We start from the raw sequence: 24,057 nt of genomic DNA, 5'->3' as shown, positions 1-24,057 counted from the left end.
ATATATATATATATATATATATATATATATATATATATATATATATATATAGTATATTTCATTTTTTCCCCTCCTCTGATCTTAATGAGCTTTTTTGTTCAACAACAATACAGCAAAACAAGGATACCTCAGGAGAGAGGCACCATCATCTGCATTCTCAAGCATTTGCTTTAATGGTGCAACAAAAACAATTTGCAATAAAATAAAAACAGGAAGAAAATTGAAACACTGGAGTGTGCTCTTTTGATCACATCAGCATGTCTTACAGAGGATATCCAAAAGCCCCTCTAACAGGTGAGAAAATAGCAGCTGATACAGTCACAGTGTGCATCTAAGATCTTTAGTCAAGCTCTGCTTGTGTATGCTTCCTTGGTCCTGGTGAAACAGAAGCGCTCCTCTTCCTAATCCTGTTTGGCCACTTTAGAATGGCAGATAGAGATCTGTGCCCCAGAATCTGAGAGTAGGGTTCAAGGGACTGAGCTTTCTCTGCTTTATGCCAGCAAAAAAAAAAAAAGAAAAAAAGAAAAGAAAAAAACGTATCATCTTCAAAGGTGGGAAGAGTGTGTCAATTTAAAATCAGAAATGTATCTGGCATCTTTATGCTTCTTAAACTACAATGCATCTCGGCTGATTAAAGCACATCAAAGAAGGCTGATTCGTTCCTCAGAGCAATGAGGGGAGATTTTAATTGCAAAATGTTAAAACCTCACAATTAAAGGCTTTCCGCTGCTCGGGACGAACCCAAACACAACCATTAAGGACACCGTACAAATTAGCCTGAACACGAATGAGACTCAGGGACGCGGATGGTGCTAAGAAGTGTGCGGCGCAAAATGATAATCTTCCATCAGAATCATCTCAAGGCACCGTCCACGCTATTAGAGAGTGAGGATACAGCTGGAGACGGGCTTTTCCTGATCTCTGCTGTCCCTCTGACACTTTCTCTCACAGACAAGGCTGCTAACGACAGGGAAAAAGAAAAAAAAAGAAAAGGAGTTTTTGGGTCTCGTCACATTTTCTTAGACAAACACATTTTGACACGGGAAATAAATATGTCCATAAACAATGTATAAACATTGGAATAATTTCCACACAGACATGCTAACAAGTGCACAAATACACACACACACACACACACACACACACACACACACACACACACACACACATACCATTGAGGTGTCAGTGTGTCAGAAAGGGCTGCGGCTGCCATGATAAGAGGCTGACAATGATACTGTACAGCTATTAGGCTGGAAATAGGCTGCCAATACAAACAGTTGTTAGGCCAGCCCATTGTCAGGCTGTGGATTTACTGTGAAGCCCACAGAATTTAGTCAACTGCACTTTTTGCAGGTAGTTTCCTGAAGCCATTGAAAACATTGTTTTCCTTCAAAATACTGGAGCATTAATAAGGCAAAATAAACACACTGGAAAGGTGTGACAGTAAGTGAAAACATAAAGCATGCAGCTACATCGCACAAAACACACACACACACACACACACACACACACACGCGCGCACACAATGCACACACATGCCTCCTTGTAACAAGCACAGAGCCCCCTTTTACAACCCCTTAGAGTAACAACCGTGTCTAATTAAAATTCACATTTCAACCAAAAAGGGAAAACAAGCCATCTTTGAACAATCCCGTCCGTCCTCGCCCTGGTCATGAATTTCAGATAAACACTGCGATACACAGAGAGTAGTGCCACATTAATTAAAAGCCTTGATAGACGCGGCTTCCATCTAACAGACCTATCAGGAATTAAATTTGTATCAGCGGCAGAAAGAGCAGTTGAGGGGTCCCTCAGGGGGATTAATGAAACAGACTTTCATAGCGGAGTCATCAGAGCCCTGGGCTGAGGGGAGGAGGCATGAAAGAAAGGGCCAGCAGCAGGATGTCATGTGTGGGACCGTCGCGTCACTGACCTCTCATTTCATACTTTAATAAAGTCGCACCCAGGTGTCCTTGATGCCTTCCAGTTGCCTGGGGCTCTGGGAAAAAGCTAAACAGGAGGCAGCCATAACATAATTCAGAATGCTCACCTCCCTCCCTCTCTGTGTTATACATCCACGGGCATGCACACACAATAACTCCTGTATGTGCACACAAACATACGTTGCAGACGCTCATGTCGGGTTGACTGTTCAGATTTCAGGCGAATCATTAAAATGAGACGAGGCTTTGGTTGAGAAACAAGGCGCTATTGCTTCACTCGAGTATTTAAGTGAAGTATTCAACTTGTGCAATACAAAGCAACCATGTTACATCAATTCTTCAGAACGAGCCTGCCGAGTTGGTACAGCATTTGCCGTGTCACTTCGGCTTCATGATTTACTATCGCGTGCAGTTGGTTACAGGAAATTGGAACAGTGCTGACTTGCTTCTGAATTGTGGTCGAGACAGTTTTCTGTTGAAAACAGAAGCAGATTATCTCGACAAGAAGGCAGCAGATTTAGAGATGTACAGTATGCAATATGTTATCATGGCGCAGTCAGCCCAGACAGCTGCTATCTGTCATAAACTCTGGCTATTGTTGGCCGCGCTACACAGCAACATGTGACCTAATCTAGATGAGCAGCCACTGAGCAAATACAGAGTGGAATGGTGTCATTTTTAATAAAGCTGTTTTATGGACTCCAGTCAACAGAGCCAGAGGAACAGGCTGAAACTTCCTTGTGCAAATGATATGGCAGTAGGAGTTTCATAACTTCCTCTGCTCAGACAAGCCTGTGGCAAGTCTCCTAACAGAGCACAGTGCAGTGCTGTAGTCGGAGAGAGAAAGGGGAAAAAGAAAAAAAATAACCTCCGCCTTATCAAGATTTTACAGACATTTCTTTAATTAGTTTTAATATTTCTTGTTTAGATAATGTCAGCCAATTGACAATTCAGTCCCAAACGGAACAGGGAGGGGGGGGGGAAACTCTGCACTTCTCTGATACAGAGAAAATGGCTGATTAAAAAGATTGCTTATTTCATTTGTTCTAAATGCATATGCATATTTTGGACAGGAATCAAATACCTCTGAATGCATACACTTTCAGTGCCGATCTTATCGCTAATGTCTGAATGATATCGCACTATAATGTTTGTTAAATCCGGAGGTAAACTGTTGAAGAAAGAGAGCTATCTCCGATAGATTAATAGTGCAAACACACAACTTTAAGCTCCCTCCTGCTAACGTGCTCTATTTGCTGCCGGGGAGGCGACATGGATGTGAAAAAGTTCTCACTGGTGACGGAGTGGTGATGGAAAAATAATTAGTGTTGCTGAGGAAAAGTTTCCTCTCGCTGAGATCTCAGGCAAACATGCTGGGCCTCAACCCCAAAAAAACCAATGTTGATCAAAGCACGTAAACATCTGGAGCAATGAGACTCCTGTCGCTGGAACAAAGATATATTTATATTTTTCCAAGATTAACACCAAAGATAACCGCACGTTTACGCATAAGGGAGCACTTAGAATAGCAAACGTTGTTCAGAGTGTGATACTGTAGCCTACCTGCATACCCCCCACCCCCAACCACCACCACCACCAGTCTCTCCTCTAATCTTTGTTTTTTTCACAATCCTCACTGTAGCCTACCTGCATCCCCCCCTCCCCTCCCTCCACCACCTGTCTCTCCTCTAATCTTTTGTTTTTTCACAATCCTCACTCCCACATTAACACATTCTCAGGCTTTTGTACTCATGTCGCCTCTCCCTAACCACCTATCTCTGTCTCCCCCCCCCCCCCCCCCCTTCTTCCCTCTCTCCTGCACACACCTTTTCTCTTCACTGGGCAGCAGGTGTTGAGTGGTTGTGTTTACTTCCCCCCCCCCCTTCTATCCAACCCTTCCCTCTCACTAAGGCTCTCTTTCCCTTTCTCTCTCTGTCTTTTCTAGGACTCTCTCTCTCTCTCTGGCAGCTGGTAGGAGGAGGGAGGAGGCTATAACAGCTGCACATGAGGGCGGGTGGAAAGAAGGAAAAAAAAAAAAAAACGTGCACAAGGAAAACAGCTCCAATCCCCTCAGGGTTGTCAACTCCAATCCCCCCAACCTCTGGCGTTTTTTAACCAGGCAAACAGGGAAAACTGTTGCAGTCGGAAGACATCAGGGTCCCCGTTCTATCAGGCCTACCTGGTGATTTCAGCCTCGGCGAGCAGAGTTGACGCTCCCAGAGGGTCTCTGTGTGGAGCTGTCTAGGAGCCTGCATGAGAAGTGTCCACTTAAATCCACTTACTACCATTTAATCGTTTGGAGTTTGAACAACATGTCACTTCCAAATGGAAATTGTGCTGGAGGTACTTACATCTGTTGGAGAAAAACACCAAACAACGGACACCATCAGGGTGCTCCCCCCCCCCTCTTTTTTTTTTTTCCCCATCCCTCTCAAAGTCTGGGGTGTATGTGTATGTGTGTGTGTGGGTGTGGGTGTGCGTGTGTGTGTGTGTGTGTGTGTGTCGTTTTCACAAACAGCATCAAAATACATGAGATCAGCTCTCGGGCTTTGTTTGGCCCTGGCAAGGTTAGGCCAGCCTCATTCCAAATTTCCTGAGGGGGAACAGAGAGAAAAACGATTCCATGCAGATAAATCACTCGCACAGATCAAAAGACAAATCAGTGGCAAAGACAAAAGATGCTGACTTGCAGAGAACAATGGAGACAGGGAGATGTAGGTATCAGAGGAGTCGGCCCTAAGATCCCCGGCACCGCTCAATCAAACCTGCTAACCAGGGTTTGCACACGAGGTCAAACAAACTCTGCTTCTGCAAGAGAGGAAGTGTATTTAAACTGATCTCATTGAGCTAGTCTTGACAGTTGGGGGCTGCTGAGTTCTGTGTTTAGTTTTGTACAAGTGAGTTTGTGGCTTTGCAAACTCATCTTCTCGGTTTGATTTAATGGCTACCCTCAGAGTGGGAGAAGCCCTGTTTTGAAAAGAAAAATGGGAAGAGAAAGAAAGATGAGGGGGGGGGGGAGTAAACTGTTTGATATAGAGCACTGGTGTGTGTTGAGCATGCGCACGTCTGTGCGGTTTGATATATGCCTGGCTTTCTATAGTTCTTGCATCTAAGACGAGAAGTCCTGTCCCGAGCAGCCCTTCACGCATCACAGCCCGCTTCTATTAGCTTCTTCAATACGAGCAATAAATAAACATATAGAATCCACAACTCTTTACCATCCACTCATCATTTTGGAGAGTCGAGTTGTCACACAGAAAAGAGACCTTTGGGAAGTAACGTGCAGAAGACAAGAACCAGCAGTGCCCCTCACCAATATTACCTTTTGATCAAATTGCTTCAGAGATATGAGAAGAAGCAACACATCACTTTAACAGCTCTGTTCTCTATTTAAAAACAACTCTCACAAAGGGAAGGTCATCTGAAAAGCACCTTGTGACTTTGCTTTAAAGCCTATTTCACAATGTAGAGGACCAAATTATGTTCAAAAACACAGTTCACCATGCACCACTGATAGTCATTATTTCATCCCCGTCCTCCGAGATCCATGTATGATAACACATCAATTTAGATTAAGGTGATATGAAAGAGAAATGTAAAACAGGTTTCAAGAGGGAGGAGCTGGTGCATTTGAGATGAATAAAATGATATTAAAATTAACATGTTGAGCTTCGGCATAGTCACAATTGACCTGTGAAGTGTGCTTAACAAGAAAATATTTCACATTGAAGCACTGGGTCCAGGTAGGCTGTAATAGCTGCCCATAAAATCTGCTGAACTCGTCAAGAAAAATGTCACCCGAGTCTTGACATCAGGCTTTATTCAAATATAGGAGGGGGATAAGGAGGCCGATAAGGTCAGAGGATTTACCTAATAGATTTGTAGAGAGGGTGAGAGCCCCATTCAGGTCTCACGAGGAAGATTAGCATGAAACTATAACCAGAGCCGGGTCGAGCCCTCGCTGAAACTGACCCACGTTCCACTTTCTGCTCACTATCTCCAGTCCAAACATGTTACGATTTGATACTGCTGTTCTGGCCTGGAACAGAGGGAAAAAACAAGCCCCGGTGCCACAACAAAGACAGGAAATTCAGCATAGATTCCTACTTCTCTCTTTTCTCCTGCCTCTCTATACCTAACAATGCTGGTAATGGAGAGAGAACAGTGCCCGGAGCTGGCAGAGACACCTGCGACATATTTTCTCCCCTTACACCACTCACTCCCCCCCCCCCCTCCCCGCCAACATACCCCCCCCTTCCCTCTCCCCCTAGCCACCCTCCCACTCTTCCCACCCCCTCGACATTAAAGTCCTTCACAGAAATCAGAATTTAATAAATCACCCCAGAGCCTGACAGAGTTTATCTCCGGGGGTCGCCTCCACTGTGCAGAGACTCACAGACAGACAAAGCCCGGCCCGATAAGATGTGAAATTAAATACAGTTAGCAGTTTGAGACAAAGGAGGGAGAGTGTCAAACCGAGCTTTGTACGACGTAAACGGCTGGCTGCTGGTCGGGGCGCACGCGCACACACACACACACACACACACACACACACACACACACACACACACACACACACACACACACACACACACACACACACACGCGTGCACGCACACACAAAACACCAGAGACAGCGGGGTGATTCATTTCAGGTTTCCTCTCACATTTAGCCTCATTTGCATCATCCACTGTCAACATATCGTCTCTCCCAGATATGTTCAAGAGCTTTCATTAGACGTCCAGAGGATGACATCCTTTTTACCCAGATGCACCATTATTAATCACTGGCTCTACTCCGATGTGGACTCATCTCCATCACGGATCAAACGCTATCTGCCTGTGTTTCCTTTCATTCGGCAGACATCCCTGACACCAGCCATCACTACAGCTAAAGGAGACTTATGGGAGTCTGTTGGGGCTCAGACGACCTTATGAATGCGGTACATAAGCATTTAGTACTGAGAGGATATAAATGTGAGGATTTGTTCAACACTGGTAGGATCTGTCAGCAAACCTCCAGCCGCCGAGCACACACACTGTACAGCATACCAACTGGAGGGCTCGGTGAAACAATTACCGCTACTTAAAAAAATGAAACATGCCATATAAAATCCCTGCCTGGTGTTATAAAGAAACATGATTGCAATGCCTCCATATGAGTATACAGTAATATTATTTTCAATTAGCTACGGTCTCCAGTTCACATCAGGATATGGCCGACCTCAGCTGTTCAAAGCTGATTTTTTTTCCCCCCCCTACTTGGTAGTTAAGAGAAAGCACAGTCAGGTTTCCAGGAAGAAGTAGTGCGGGTTGTTTAATAGGCTTAGCCTGGTCGTTGGACCTGACCTTTCCCTTTAACAATACCGGGCCGTCAGGCTCAGGCCTGCTCTGGGAACACAATGACCCGTGGGTGAAGCCTAATCTTCTCCAACTCCATTCTCTCTGCTGACCAGACAGCCTTCATCCACAGCCTCTCTGTTGCTTCAACTGATGTCTTCCTGCTGAGACAACAGTGCCAAGGAACTGTCAACAGGCCTGGCCCAGCAGGGCCCCGACTGGGTCTCTCACAGAGAGCCCTTCAGGGTCCACAGGCACTGACACTCTTGCGCTCCAACTGCGAGTGCCCCTCCGCAGAATGTCGAGAATGACAGGAATGCTGGGTGCCATCATGAATCCTGATAACGTTCTACATCTAAGAGCATGATTAGCGGTCTCTGTAGTCGGCCCGTCTATGGGCGTGATTGAAAAAATGGGCTGCTGGATATTGCAGGCCTGTCACTACAGTGCAGCAGCCTGTCATTTGGAATAACCTGATCCTGCACCTCCCACATCACACCCAGAACCAGCAGCAAGAAAAGTAACAGGTCCATATTAATGGCCAATGATTATATTAGCACTTATGTGTAAACTGGGGCTTAAAGACCTCAGAGTCCAGAAAGAACCGTACAGCTCAGAAAGTTCACATTAACCAAGCACTATTAATAGAACTGCGGTAGACTTGAGATCTGCAACCACATTCATTTCATCTAAAGCTTAGCCAGTCTTTAGTTTGACCTTTCTCATATATTAAAAAAGGCTTTTTGGTGGACAGCAAATACTTGAAATAATTACATGCATCAACAGGAAAAGCAAATGGCACAGCTGTATAAAAAGGGTTCTATCATATGTCAGTGATTGATCATGTAAAATAACAGCACTGGAAGTGCATATACGAACACACACACACACACACACACACACACACACACACACACACACACACACACACACACACACACACACACACACACACACACACACACACACAGATCATTCTGAGATGGTTCTGAATGCTCTCCTGTAAAGTCCATTGCTGTTGCAAGATCATATGAGGTAAAGAAAAGAATAAAGAAATGCCTTCGAACTTAAACGTATCCGATGCTGCATGACTTTTAAAGTGTTTGATCTGCGCAGGTGCTGACAAGGCAGCTCATTCTATTCCAAATATTATTATTTTTTATTTTTCCCCATGTTCAAATGATGTGCTGTGAAAGGTTGTTCTTTCTTCTCTGCGCAAGTAAACTATACAAAGACGTGTTTGATCTCTGAAATCCGATCTGTATTTCTAGCATTGTCTCCAGTTCCTACTGTGGCATCTTAAAGGTCAGGAGTGAAAGGCCATTTGATAACTACAGAAAGACCTTTCGGCTTTATTACACTGCCTTTCATCTCCTTTCCTGCGGAGGTTAAAACAAAGCATTGCATCCTTTGAAAAAGAAGGGATAAAATGGATCGCTTTGGAGCCTAAAGCCCCCTTTTTTTTTTTTGTCACTGGGGGAAGTCTGGCATCCAGTGTACAAGAAAAACTCTAGTGGGATAGTGTTCTCGGGCACAATTAGCATATGTCCTCTCAACCTTCTACCAAACCTCTCAATGAGACCCTGAAATCCTATTGAGATATTATTACCACTCAAACAGGGCATTACATGAAACATCTAAAGCATGCACGCGCACACTAATACAGGTGCACACATGCAAAAACACATACACGCACACACACGCACACACACACACACACACACACACACACACACACACACACACACAATCACAGTTCAATGACAACCACTTCCCGCTGAATATTCCTTTCTTTTTAATGGTAACCTTGGGAGACGGGCTGCACCGGCGCGACACTTAACAGCCACTAGTCTGAGAAAAATGTTTTTGATATGCTTGTGTCATTTAATCATCCACATTCTGCCGAGGCAGTGCAGGACAATTTTGCAGGATATTAACTCCCAACTAAACCCTGGCTTGTATCATTTGTGGGGCCAGTCAAGCAGGAGTCCCAGGAGGAGCAGAGACATCCTCCACACAGTCGTAGTAATCTAAGCTTGACTGGGCGGGGCGCATGCACACGCACGCGCACACACACACACACACACACACACACACACACACACACACACACAGAGCTAATAGACAGGTAGAGTGAACCATAAAGGAATAAAAGAATCAGGAAATGTATGGCACAAATGAAGCCCTTTACTGACTGTCACGACAGTTAAAGGATTACGAGCGTATTTGTGATTTGGGTGATCAAGTAGCGACAATAACACAGAGGAAAATAATACAGTGCAGTAAGCAGTGGTAGAAAATTGCCAGGTGTATGGTGAAGATATATATATGTATTCACAGACGGCAATATTACTTTTTTATTTCCACACCAAAATTCGAGATTGAAGAGCATTCGTAAAAATGTCACTTTAACGTGATCCATTTGGACAGCTCTCATTGCTTAATGGGGTAGGAAATTCATTTTTTTTCTGCTGTGGAACAGACATAGTGGATGATGTGATTCTATGCAAAATATATGAAGCCATTACTAGAAAAATGCACGAGTCTCAATAGTTGGGAGGAGGGGTAGGAGGGTATCTCATTGCACGGAGGCTATCCCTATTCTTTATCAGGGAGCGTCACATACATACACACACACACACACACACACACACACACACACACACACACACACACACGCATACTCTCACACACACAATGCTAAAGACAGCAAAGGCAACTGATGAAAACCATTTTTGTTCCATCACAAAGAACTAGGTCACCCTCTCATAATTGTCAATCATGCAATAAATCTCTCTGTGGCACAAATGAATACGGCATTGGAAATGAGACAAAGCTTATTGGCATGCTATGTCAGCTTGACTCAATTCATCCTCCTTTTCACACAAGACCATTCATATGTGAAGTTGTGCAAGGGTGTCTCTCTCTCTCTTTCGCACTATCCCTCCCTCCCTCTCTCCCTCTCACACACACACTCTCTCTCTCTCTCTCTCTCTCTCACTGAGCACCCTGCGTGCACTTGCACACGGGCGAACACACTCCTAATGTGAAAGTTACACAGGGTTAATGTATGTGGACAGGGCATTTCTGCCAAGGGCCGCTTTATTATCATAACCATGTTTATTTCCAGAGAGAACATGTCTCACTGTATTTTCTGCACTACTGTGGAATTAATAGTAACATACACAAGTTGCAGCACACTGCTTTCAAGGCATTAGCACACGTGTTAGCAGAGTCTGACAACTTAAGACAGTAAAAGGGATTCCTATCAAAGGAAAACTTAATTTTTCTGTTGAGTGATTTTTTATTTTTTTTTCCGGTTGACATGATTTTGGATTGTTTTGTCTTTTTTTTTTTTGTAAAGTCAAGCAGCATTCATGATTTCAAAGTGTGAAACGTAACTGCACCGACTCCGGACTTTTTCTGCGAACCTCACAGCACACCAGGTGCACGGCGGTCGTTTTCCTGCGATCTGATTGGCCGGCAGCATTAGCTTGACACAGCACTACAGCTCCATCCACGGCGGTTCGTGTCACGTCTCCGAGGACCCGACTGTCACTCTTTAAGAGGAGGGTAATAATAGCCAGGCGCCACAGCAAGTGGTGGCACAGGCGATTTTAAAGAAACATCAGGGAGACGGTGACATTTGAGTCCGGGAGGAGAGAAACCCAAGCGCTGCAACCAATAAAGACTCCCACCGATATCCTCACTGCACGCTCACAGAGAGAGACACAGAGGCAGAGAGAAACAGAGGGTGGAAGGCAAAGAGAGATGTCACTGTTAGATGAAAATGTGTTGACCCGGTGATATTGATACCCCCGTTCATAACCTCTACAGGTGCGCAGTGCCTGTACAGGAAGCAGCTCTGGGTGTGGCTCTCTCTCTCTCTCTCTCTCTCTCTCTCTCTACAGATAAAAGAAATGCAGACCTTATCGTGTCACAGCGCACTGAACGATCTGCCTACTTCACTTTGAAATGCCAACAACTGAGTGGAAATAGAGCCACTGTAAATAACACATGGATACACAGCACAACGGATCTTTGTTGTTCTTAATATTTGTATTCTTTTTCGGTTTCGATGGGAATCTTCAGGTTGAATCTTCAGGGTTTTTTTGTTTTTTTTTTTAACCTTAATCTTTTTAAACATTACAGATAAGTGCAGTTAAAAAAAGCTAATTGTCCCATTGTTGTTATTTTTTTTTGAATGCTCTTTGAGCACATCATAACTTGTTAACATTTTTCTTGATTTTCTAATTTAAGAATTACTTAACTGACAATGACCTCAAGATTAATGACTGCATTTTGATTGAGCAGAGTTAGCAAGCTTGTGGTGATATTTTTTTTTTCAGAGTTTGAAAGACAGATCTGGAACAATCTGTCGATCAGTGTCAAACATCGCACGCTGTTGTTGGACATATCGTCTGGATGTGACCTCTAAACGTATTAAGTGAAGAATATGACTTGGTAATCCGCCATTAGTGGCAATTAGGAATGAGAAAACACTGATCATACAAAATTAATGAAGAGACGGTTTTCGAAAAAAAAAAAAAAAAAAAAAAAAAGAAGAATAATCACCGTTCATTATTATTTACTGGAGCTGGTTTAGTTTAACTACAATTTCAACTGTTCATTCAATTATTAATTTTCTCCTTCAGACTATCTGATGGCTGGGTTGAATGCCAGAGTTTTTGAAAGCAGTTTAGTGTCTCGGCTGCTGGCTCAACAGGAGCTTATTTTATGCACAATGCTAGCTTTAATTCAATGCAACAAATTGACTGCACAAAGTGTTTCTGGTGTCTAAGTGAATTCAGATTCACATAAATAGCTGTGGGGCTGTTTTCTTAGTTTTTCATCAGAAGGTATTGACTGAGCAGATGCTTTGAACCACCATAGAATGAGCTGCTAGTCTCAAGTGTCATTAGCTTCAGGGCTTTTCCAGCTAGCGCCAGGTAAAGATTAGATAACAATCAGCCCTTTAATAGATACTGTTGGAGGCACTGGAGCCGTTCCTGTGCCGTGCCGTTCATCTGAAGCTAACAACAGAAGAAGGAAGAGTGGAAACCGATGTCATTTCCTCCCTGGTTTCTTTTCTGTGATGTACCGCTGAGCCCAGCAAGGAGCACGGCTGTTGTTAAATTACATGTAACTGTTGGCTCATACTGGTGTCAATGTGCAGTGTGTCTGTCTGTCTGTCTGTCTCTGTCGCTGGGAAGATCCTGCTACAATTTGAAATGACATATTTCCAGTGCGGGGTTTATTTAAAAAGCAATACACTGCAATGTACTGAACACATTTCGATATGAATTTGACACATCAAATTTTTTGGGATTTTAAAAGTTGTTTTTAATCTGATAAAAAAAAAAGTAGTTTCTGCATGTACTGCCATGAATACAAATTAGTCAACTTAAACTTAAACAAAAGATGTAATTTAAAGTGTTTGATATTGGATAAGTATTTTCTTCATATAAAATATAGTGTGCGTAGACTGCTTCCTTACTCTCACTAAAATGAAGAAAAACGTTGCATAAAAAGAAGCGCATTACTTCACTGAAATTCCAAAAGTACAAAGGGCTTTTTGTTGGATGACATTCCTTTCTTAATATACTTCAATTATTAAGGCGGAGTCCTTTGTATTGAGCAAAGAGCTCCAAAAACATTGACACTGAAGGAATAACATCTGCATGTTTACTCAGGAGAAGATTCATCCCTGATAGCCTCCATGAAAATGAAGAGGGGGAGAAAAAACAAGGAGAGGAAATTTGTGGAATCCCATCTGAGATTGCTTCCCTGATGGATTCCTTTTCCTGTCAGCTCAGACGAGAAATGAAGCTGGGGAAAATTAACTCCTGATACAGCTACGCTGAATTAGACAGAGAGGGGAAAGAAAAAAAAAAAAAAAACAACACACTTTTTAAGGATTCCAGCCTTGTCATTTTCAATTTTCTGCTCTTTGGACATGCTTGTATTCAGATTCCCCAACATCTATTCGCCATATCAATCCTAATTAGACAATCTGGGCCCACGAAGGATGGGAGCGGAGTTATTTGCATAATTTAATCATAAATACTCAGTGATACATATTTCCAAATGCATTTGTACAATTATCTTTTCATCCTTGGGGCAAAAGTATTAATATGATTAGGCAATAATTCTTTAAAAAAGGGGGAAAATAGGAAACCAGCAAGTGTGCACTCTTTTTTAAACTCCAGCTTTGGGCTATATGAAAAATTAATTAATTTCTGAGGAAAATCAATTTCTCTATGTGACCATATTAGACAGTGCCAAGGCAAGGGCCTGCATTCCTTCTCCAATCAGAAAATCTCATCTGCTCCCTCTAACTTCTGTCAGTAGCATTTACCATCCTGGTACAAGCGTCAGTGACTTCCGCTATGCTCTCTAAATGTGCTGTAATGTGAAGGAGCCCGTAAGTAAAGACGAGCTAGGGAGCTCAGAATGGGGGGAAAAGAGGAGAATGAAATCAGCGTGACCCAAAATCTACTCCTGCCATGTTAGGCAATCACTGTCAAGTGTGAAATCATCAGGTAAAATCACTGTTAACAGATGTAGTTTAATATGCAAGATTACTCATGTTGACAGATACATTTTAAACAGCTTAAGTATGTTGGAATACAAAAAAACAAAAACAAAGCTAATGCAACTTTATGGTAGATAATTTTAACATACTAATCAATGTCAAAAGACCTGATGTTGATGTGCGATTTTAAACCATTTCATTTTGCAAAGGAATTAATAATTCAATTGGTGCTGTCGATCCAGTAAAGGCATGCAAATAGGATAGGAGCTTGGACAACTAATGCATCCAACAGGCAAATTAACAATACAGGCCTCTTTGCCATGCAAATAGCCTCTAAATCCACAAATGACATTAGACAGTGTCAAACAAAGCCTCTCTAACAAGTGAAATCTGTGGTTTCAACAGTCTTGGCTCAGCTTCGTTTTAAGCTACAGAAATATGATCCCAGAAGATACGCAGAAATGGAATGTTACTTTTGTTAACTGAGCCACTCTGTGGACTTTCCTTAAAAAATGTTTTAATTTGCTCTTGTTCCGACCGAGTGGATGTTGAGTCGATAAAGCAATTCTGATTTTCAAGGAGACTATTTGTTTGCAAAAAAAAAACACCTTGCCGCCATCTGCCAACTGCACAGTTGACTTGAGCACATGTACTGTACCTAATCAAATTTAGCAGAGCCCCACTGAAGGATTAAAAATGTAAAAAAAAAAAAAAAAGAGAGAGGGAGAGAGAACTTTAAATGCTTTTTTTTTATTTTTTTTTTTTTTTTACTTCAATAAAGAAACAGCACACAATATGAGGACCAATTTGGCTTTCAAGAAAGTACTTCAATAGATTTGGATTTTAAACAGCTTTGTATACCATTATCACTCGCCCTCTCTCTCTCTCTGTCTCTCTCCCTCTCCTTCTCTCTCTCCTTCTCTCTCTAATCAGGCATCTGTCACTCTGTTTTTGAAGTTATTATCGCCCAAGCTCCCTCTTGGATGTGGTTGCTGGGTGACGGGTATCTTAGCACCCACTCTGACTGGGAATGATTTGAATGGAATCCAGAAATCTCCCCTGAGTACCTGTAAACACATCCGTGCCTTGTAGAAAACAAATATATTATAAGAGAGCTCAGCAGAGGAGAGGAGGGAGAGAGACAAGCTGGCACCCTCAGTGGCAGCTCACACTGAGCGCTAAACAAAACAATTACCGTCATTTGCAAATATGTGTGTTTAGGCATAAACACTCTTGAAATAGGAACAAGAGAGGTGATAGCTCTCATAACACTTGCTGTCATATCACTATCAATTAGATATATTTGTTAAAGAAAAAGTGCTTTCACTGTGACCTGTCACTCGAAACATTTCAGAGGAAGATCTGTTTGACTGAAACAAGCCAGCGAAAATCTATTTAAGAAGGGCATGTAAGTGAAAAGCCATCTCATTCCCAGTGGTGGGACATTGTCTAGGGCGTGTGGTTAACCTTCAGGGGTAGACAATGATTGTCAATTAACTGCTGTATTTCTGCACCCCAGCATCGGATAGCCTGCCTTCCACAAAGCAGACCAATGAGAGATATGCGATATCTCTGCACCGCCCCTCCCCGTGTTATAATAACCTTTCAGAGAGTTCAAGTGTCACACAGCAATAAGAACCTTTTTCATCCCACCGCAGGGAAAATGAAAAGGAAAACAAGTAGCTGGAACAGAGGGCTCCTGGAGGGCTCCTGGAGGGCCAGAGTCATAATGTAGGGGAGATTACTGAACCTGGATCAGTATGGGAGCCAGAGTGAACACTGCTAATCTGGCACGAGAGTCCTTAAGAAAATGAAGGGGTCGAGAATGACTGTATTCCTAGTACTTCTTAAAGATTAACAATAATTACTAAGTAGTGAGTATTTCAAACACTCACTATAAAAACAAAGAGAGGGATTTTTTTTTTTTAAATAGAATCTTATCTATAAACTCTCATTTTTGAAGCCATTACTAAAACACAAAAAAGTCCAACACAACAATTCTGTTTTCTATTTCATGTTTTGGAACCGAGTTATGCTAAAGTAAGCATAATAGGGAACAATTTGGTTGGAGCTTGTTTGTGTCCACATCAAAACTAAACCAGCGGGATGCAGTGGTGCTCTGATGCTATTCACATTCACACTGTGTGCAAAATGAGACGAGTGTTGTTTTAACACAATAGACTGTGGGAGGGGAAAAACAGCATGTGAAATAGTAAGACCCATTGTAAAGGAGTATTATTCACTTCATTGTTATCACTCTGCCACTGTATAAAAAGAGTAGTGACATTGTGGTAATAGGGTGAGATGAAAAGCTAAACTATCTCAGGCAGCAGGGCTGTTGTTGTGAAACCTGAGCGGGTTAACTGGTGAACTCAGATACTTTTCATCTGACAGTAAGTCGGTGCAAAACGGAACATCGACTTTGGAGAGGGGAACTTGTTTTCACCTACAGGGCAACCTGCGTCCTGTTTACTTAAACTGATCATTTTGTCAGTGGCAATTCAATGACAGACGGAGCGAAGCACACATCCCTGCAAATAAAATCAACTCTTTCTAAGTAACAGAAGCCTTTTATCCAGCGGATGCCTCACTGTTCCATGATGTAATTCTCCAAATGGGGCAGGCAGGCGGGCAGGCCGGGTCTGAGTGATTGATTTCAGCCCAGCACCGGGAGAACCTGGCTGCTTTCAGAGACAATTACAGTCCTGTCCATGTGCCCGTAATAGCCCAGCACTTTAGCGTCATTAAAGCGACGCGAGGCACTGCATTATCCTTTAACCCCATCGCTGGCCATCCCCCCATTGACAACCCAGAGAGTTCAACCACATACTTTGTCACCTGAAGCCCCACGCCAGGCTTGAGAGGACGATCACGGCACCGGTATGGTTCTCACTATGGAAGGAGTGAGTGTGTGTGTGTGTGTGTGTGTGTGTGTGTGTGTGTGTGTGTGTGTGTGTGTGTGTGTGTGTGTGTGTGTGGTGGGGGGGGGGGGGGTGTGCTCTGCTCCTTTGATGCTTTATGTAAATGATGCTTAAGCACCAAAGTGCACAGGTGAGTTGTTGAGTCGATTGCTACTGGAATGGAAATATGAAGCTGCAGCATATTGTATGTAGATGTGTGAGGCTGCCTGTTTCGAAGCAAGCATAAAGACAATGGCAACAGTGTTTGCTGACAGCAAAAACTGGAGCTTATACTCAAAATTCTAATGAATAAACAGCACCACAAACAGCTTAAAAAAATTACAAATATTTCACTGTAATAATATTACACTCAGTCTTTCTAAAATGTTGTGCGAGTCATTTGATTTTTTTCTGACCAGGACTAATGACACACTTTTTAGTTACAGCCACGCTTTGATGACCACAATACATACCCGTACATTTTAATAACTGGAAAAGAATCTTTTTGCACAGCAACTTGTGTGTGTATGTGTGTGTGTGTGTGTGTGTGTATGTTCATACATACATCCTTGTGTTTGTTGTTCCACATGTGACTGTGATACTCATGACTGCATCGAAAACTAAAAAGTTTGATCACCCACTGTGATGTTGCAAACAGGATTCATGCTTTTAAACGGAGACTCAAATTGACTTTAAGTGTTTATTGCTATTCCCCCACTGATGTGAGCCTTTCCATCATATTTGCATTTCCAGCTCATTTCTGGAAAGGAGATCAATATGAAATCAATCATAGTGACAGGTAAGATGGTAAATTTGACCAGGCTGAACCATCCTGTGAGACTGAGTAATACATCAAAGCTGGGTGCAACAGGACAATAAAAATGGCTTTTAATCAAATATTGATCGCTGCTTAAATCACTCCATTTTAAAACATATAAAGCTCAAAATATCAGATTCAGTAATATGGGGTCATGCATTTATTTTCTCGTGTTGTTGTTTACCTAACTACCTGGATATTAATTCATTTGTTTTATAGAATTCAAGGATGTTTAATTAATGTACATTCTCATATTGCTGAATTATCCCTAGCACTTACAGTGTTCAAATAAATATAGCCTAATACACTTTTCTTTTTTTTTAATTCAACAGGAGCCGTGACTGCACTGTAACCTCGTTAGGAAATCTGGTGGCTGTCCATACAAAGAAAACATTTGAGACTAAAACGTTTGTTGCCCTCTAATTCTATTAAAAATGGGTCTATCTTGTTTACTTTCTGAAAATTCTAGTTCTCATAATTGAGATCATATTGCCCCTGTGGCAAGGACATGTAATGAGGTGTAGCCTACTTTTATGTCAGTCTTAAAAAAAAATAAAACGGAACTAATAGTTGTGTAAAATTTCAGAAAAATTACAGTTAAGCATTCCTGAGAAAAGATCAGAGGCTCTTAGTTGTGTAATTGTCTTTGAAGTGGCAGCTCTCCACCTAAAGTTTATTCAACTGCGTTGTGAAACTCAACCAAGGTGTAGCCTACATTATCGATCCATTCGTGCTGAGGCAGACAGGCTATCCATCATGGCACAACTTTGCCCTGCACGTGTTAAAAACTTTCACTTAACTTTTTCCCCCTGGTGAAGCGCGCTTGTCTCTTCCTGTCCGACATACCGCTACGAGCACATTGCCTCGATGTTTGGGGTTTGACACACACACACACACACACACAATCACGCATATTCACCCACTTACGCACGCTCTGTAACAATCAATTATTAAATTCGGCGAACAAATTATGCCGCTCGAACCACTTGTTTTGTAAAGGAAAAATGTCTCCCCCTTTCTTGCTGCTGCGCCTTTACGCACAGCTGTCTGTAAGGACATTTAAACCAAAAAAAAAATGCACAACAGAGCTCTCCACTAACCTCGCATTGGTGCAGTCGTTGTACAGAGTCTCGAAATCTTTTCTGGAGATGAGTTTACAGCGGTTCACCCCGGGTTGAATGGCGCCGAGCCCTCTGAGGATGCGGACCTGCTCCACATTGCACACCACCGGCGTGATCTCCAGCCGCTTCAGCTTGGTGTAGACCGTATGCAGTCCGCCGACCAGGTGCTTCAGGAACAGGTCGAAAGCCTGAGGAAGGCAGATGAGCTCGCAGCCGTCCACGGTGAAAGAGGCGACTTTGGCACCGCGCAACTCGACCATCCTGCACTCGTTGTTTTGCGGTATGTTTTCAACAGGCGACGGGGTCGAGTAGACGGGTTTGCCGGGGGGGAGAGCCGCGTTCGGGATGCCCGGGCTGCCGGTTGCGAGGAGCTCTGATCTGAACAGGTTCTGTCCGGGTCCGGGTGGGGGGGCCAGGGATGGAGATGGTGATGAAGTTGTCGACGGCGGGGACGTCGTCGCGGAGGGAGTCGAGATTGGAGGCGGTGGGACCAGAGGAGTTGGTGGGATCAGAGCAGCCGGTACGGCCATGGTCACCTACAGGAGGGGAAGAGAGTAGCCGAAGTTCAAAGTATAAAACCCAGCCTGCCGAGACACCCCTAAATGAAAGAATCCACGAGAGTTTAGCTCCTCAGATAAGTTGGGAAGTAAAAAGAGCTACCGAAAAAAGGCGTGCTGAGTGAGGGTTTTGGGGGGGCGAGCGGCGGGACAATGATCAAAGATAGGAGGAGGAATGACAGGAGGAAAATGAGCTGAAAAGTGCAGCTCCGCTCTGTGGATGAGTTGTTGTTGTCACACGGTACAGAGAGGGAGGAGCTAGGGGACAGTGGAAGCCTTTGAAGAACAGATAACTGGGCTCTGGCTTGAAATGTTTCAGGTCTGTTAAAATATCACTCCACACTGGAAAGATCCGGTTATATCATATATATCATAATCGTATAAGTATAGCCTTTTTTTATTTGATTTTTTATTTTTTTTATTTTAAGATTTGTTTTCCTGAAGGGCTCAATAAAAAAACAAAAAGATTTCAGTTTACAGTTATTGATGGTACTTCAACAGCAATCTTCCTGCTATCTAACAATGCAAAGGCCACTTCACCACGGTGATTTTTGTAAGAAATTAGCACCTGAATGTTTAAAACTTTTGTACTTATCTGTGACTGCGTGAAAATATCTCAGATCCTCTTTAATCCAGGTATCAACACTCCAGAGCGTTTTAAACTTGAATTCTGAAGTCATATTTGTCTCCACATGCTGGTATAAGTCACTGCACAACCCCATCTGTGAGAAAAGATATCATATTTGATTTCATTTGTATTCTGGTTATTGTATTTAAACAGCCAAAGTAGCTTTAAGTAACAGGACAATACCACATGAAGCAATGGTTGTATACAAAGATGAAAGCTTTTATGCAAATTAAAACCCTATTAAAGCATACAGTGTGCTTTATAAGTAGTATATTGTCAATTAATGTGACCTACAGTTGCTAATTAGTGATTAATCTCCATCAGATTGCTTTGTAAAAGTTACACCATCCTACACTTGCAGTGCTTCCTGTCAGTAGTTGTTTGGTTCACTGTCCATCTCAATCCCTGCGATAACTATAATTTTATCGGGGAAATGACAAGTGATCAGATGAGCATGTAATACAGCACGTATCCTATGTGGCACGGATTCGGGTTAAAAAGTTAATGAACTCAAATTTGCTGCACATATAAAGGCACAGACTGAAAGTGGTAGTATAGTAAGTAAAAAAAAAATTAAACAAAAAAAAAAAAATCTAAATTCAGCATAAAAATTATAATGGTTTTACCTCTCGGGTGTCTTGCATATAGTGATAAATAAAAGGTACGGTACACATAACCGCCAGACAGAACACCAGATTGTTCGAGAGTTATGATGCTGAATATTCAACCCAAACTTTACATGAACTCTCAAACTTTCGCTCAATATCAACCCCAGACGGTACAGGAAAGAAGGATGAAGGCATAGCGGGTAAAATTGAGCACTGTATGGGGCTGTAGGGTCAAGTCCATGTACAAGTGTATTACTGCAGCTCATGTAGACTTTACATGCGAATCCAACCACTGAGGCACATTATGAAGTACAGTAGCTTACTTCCTGCCTTTCTTAACAAATCAATCAGTTGCTGTAAGACAGAGAACTGTGTAAACTTGAATAATCTTAAATTAGACCGATTGCAATTGCAAAAGGAGCTTTGGGTTTTTCCTCAGTCTGCACCACTGGGAGGGTTTTTAACCTTCTGTCCTAGAACTTTATAGCACTCATTTCCTGAGATTTACAAAGAGCTTGTAGGTCTTGATATACAAAAAGTATACGTCACAGTTTTCTTACTTTTTTAAGTTTTTATCACAACTGTGTAGTTTTCCTTTGATCTATTGGTGTTTGCACAATTTTACAAAGTAAATCAGCACTTTGTACGTACTTTTACTAAATGCAATGAGTGTGGTGCACACCGTCTGTATTTGCCTAAATATTCGGTGTATTCCTGGTGTCCTGTTGTGTCAGATCAGCTTTAAGAAAAGGAGTGTGCTATTTCAAAATTATCATTCAGGGAAGAGGTAGCTTGTAGTGTAAAATCAATAGCTGCTTAAAATTCATTGCCAGGCAATCCATTTGCCCTTTATGTTGCTAACCTTTCACTTAAATATGCACCATATTAAGATTTCATTATATACAATGAATGTCACAACAGTTTGCCCACTATTTCTCTTGTTTGCACGGGTTAACTGCAAATCATTGTGCTTGTAATGTCTGAAAAATGACTTTCATTAACATTATGCAGGGAAAAAAAGGAGGAAAATATATGAGTAGCCTGAGTAGCCTAATAGGTATTAAAAAGGCACCCCAGGAAGTGTATGATGTTTTAGATACAAAGGTCCTTTAACAGACTGGGTGGGCTGCATGTGTCTGACCTCAGTTATAAAAACACAGCATAACACAACAATGCAGTGTGTATACTGGTGCTGTACATTACACCACAATACTTTGTGGATATAATTCAGCAAACAAGTACCATTGGAACTTATCTCAAAAGTAAAGAGCTTACAAATAAAAGTGTGTACTTGTGACAAAAATGTGTCATTTTAAACAGTAGACACTTCAAATGGTCCTCGCAAAAAATAGTTGAAAATGTACACGAGTAAAGTTTCAAGTTTGATTGACTACTTGGTTAATTAAGTAACAAACAGTTTGCATAGTATTCCTAAAAGTGCACAGAAGTACAGTACCTTTGGATGAGATTGCAGTAAACAAATGACTTTGTCAAAATGTAATCACCCCGTAATGATGTATGGCATCAGGAAAGTGTTTGAAAATGTATGGATATGAGACAAGACTTGTGTATGATCAATGACACAGTATATTGTTTGATGTAATAATTTATTCACCCCATAAAGCTTTGATAAAACAATGTTGAAAAGCAATTTAAATTGAATTCATTTAAATGTCAATTCTCATGGTTAGGATTTTTATATAATTGGCTATTTAATTAAAATAATTTTCATAGTCATTAATACAGCCTGCAACTTGTAGCGCACTGACGTGTTTTAATTACATGGTATTAACAAAATTGATATGCTTTAGAAAGCATGGTGAATAAGAAATAATTAGACCAATCATACATCATCCTCTTATGGACATTAAGTGTACCACAATATAATTGATGAACTTAAAAAACGAGAGAGATAAATAACTTTAATTGTACAGAGTTGGTGTACAGAGTCTGGAACAAAGAATCATACTTACGATGTATTATATTTCAGAGGCAATTCATTATCTGTGAGATCACTTAGCTCTCTGTGCCCAGTACTCTCCCCTAACCTATGATTACATGACATTTGAAAGCAGTGATACTGTGCAGTCTTTTAAAATGCATAAATCTTCAAACTGCTTTTCAGCATTGGCCAAACAAGGGGGGCGGGGGGGAAGCGGCTTCAGACATAAGAATCATTTAGATGCTTGGAATAAAGCTCTTATTGATCATGAATATTTGTTTCTCCAAGGTTATACTGCCTTGACCCCATCTATCCTTAGACACCGGCCAACACAAACATGCCACTTGGGGTGAAGGGGAGACGTCGGAGAGCGCTCTGATGGTGGAGAGTGACTGATAATATTCTACACAGTCCGCATCATTGTCTTTAGTTACATAGTATATGATTCCCCTCGGAATGTTAAGTTATTGAGTATTTACTCATGGTGTCTTTAAGCTCGGCCTGGGAAACATGGAGAAAATTCATTATTTCAATTTTGACCAAATACTGATATTGCAACAATATTAGAGGGATGACTGTTGGTGCTTTCACAAAATATTTACAAAGTGAGATTTTTGGTCGATAATTATTTGTCATGTGGATATAATGACTAAGTGAGTAAAGTAGATAATACAAAAAAAAAAAAAAAAAAAAAAACGAGGAAAGTCTGGTAAATTCACAATTTACTGTCGACTATCCTTTTAAGACAGGAAAGTCAACACTTATGTCGTGTCACAATATTATGATATCCAAAATCTAACACAATATCTATTATTAAAATCACGATATCAATGTTATATTAATATATTGCCCTACCCTCCTGTTATCTTCTAATCAGAACAACTAACGTTTCAGTCCGAGCAAAATACATGATCATGTTACTTAGACAGCCTGCATTGTTAAAATGATGAGTTTATTAATTGATTCAACAATCGATTGAAAATTAATGTGAAATTATTTCGACAAGTGATTAATTGTGGTGCGAGTCACAGACTTTCACCCGGGAGGATTTGAGTCCACAAGGCAACCAAGTGGGTTTAAAAAAAAAAATTTTTTTAAATCCTAACAGTCACCATGTGTTTTTTTTTTTTTCTTGAAACCAAAACAAGGTCAGTTTTTCCTAACCCTGACCACACGGGTTCCCGCACGGTTTTGTTTTCCCAGAGCACGTGACACTGATACGTCACACCGGGCGAAGACGCGAGACGGATCCGGTCACCTCTAGTGGATAGGCGTGCGTGTCACGCGCGTCGTCGTGACACCAGGTTGGTATTTACACAGACTAGTGTTCAAGTCTGCAAAGAAGCAGAAGTCAACATAGATTTCTTCGAAGTAACTGACAACGCATAGTTGACTGACATTACCTGCGTAAAATGACTTTATACTCATCATTTTTCTAACTCTATCCACGTTGTTTTTACTGCCTACACCTAAGGCACCATCCCTTACGCGCCCAGGCGAGGCAAAATGTCCCACTGACACTGGTCTCTCTACTGGACTGAAGGGCTTATTTAATACTTTGGTATCACACCGGGTTGCCTTATGTGAGGATATCAAAGCAACTTGCGTTAACCCGAGTGACCAAAGTTGAGCATAAAACGATACAAAACACCATGTTTGAAAAATA

General features: G+C 41.8%; 1 protein-coding gene across 2 annotated transcripts in view; it reads right to left on the bottom strand.

Moving 5' to 3' along the window:
- Window positions 1-19,415, bottom strand: part of dachd (dachshund d) — a 94,592-nt gene extending 75,177 nt beyond the window's left edge. The window contains exon 1 of one of the 2 annotated variants that reach the window (XM_069154269.1): window positions 18,636-19,415. In XM_069154269.1, coding sequence (XP_069010370.1) covers window positions 18,636-19,186 — 551 coding nt within the window. In that variant the 5' untranslated portion in view covers window positions 19,187-19,415. The remainder of the gene's footprint in view (window positions 1-18,635) is intronic. The other variant, XM_069154270.1, reaches the window with a different exon arrangement.
- Between the last annotated feature and the right edge of the window lie 4,642 nt (window positions 19,416-24,057).

Source organism: Embiotoca jacksoni, unplaced genomic scaffold (genome assembly GCF_022577435.1).
Source record: "Embiotoca jacksoni isolate LCO1_2020_lvr unplaced genomic scaffold, fEmbJac1.0.p SCAF_2, whole genome shotgun sequence".
Lineage (NCBI taxonomy): Eukaryota > Metazoa > Chordata > Actinopteri > Embiotocidae > Embiotoca > Embiotoca jacksoni.
The sequence above is the reverse complement of the archived record's forward strand: the minus strand, read 5'-3'. Positions and strand labels throughout refer to the sequence as shown.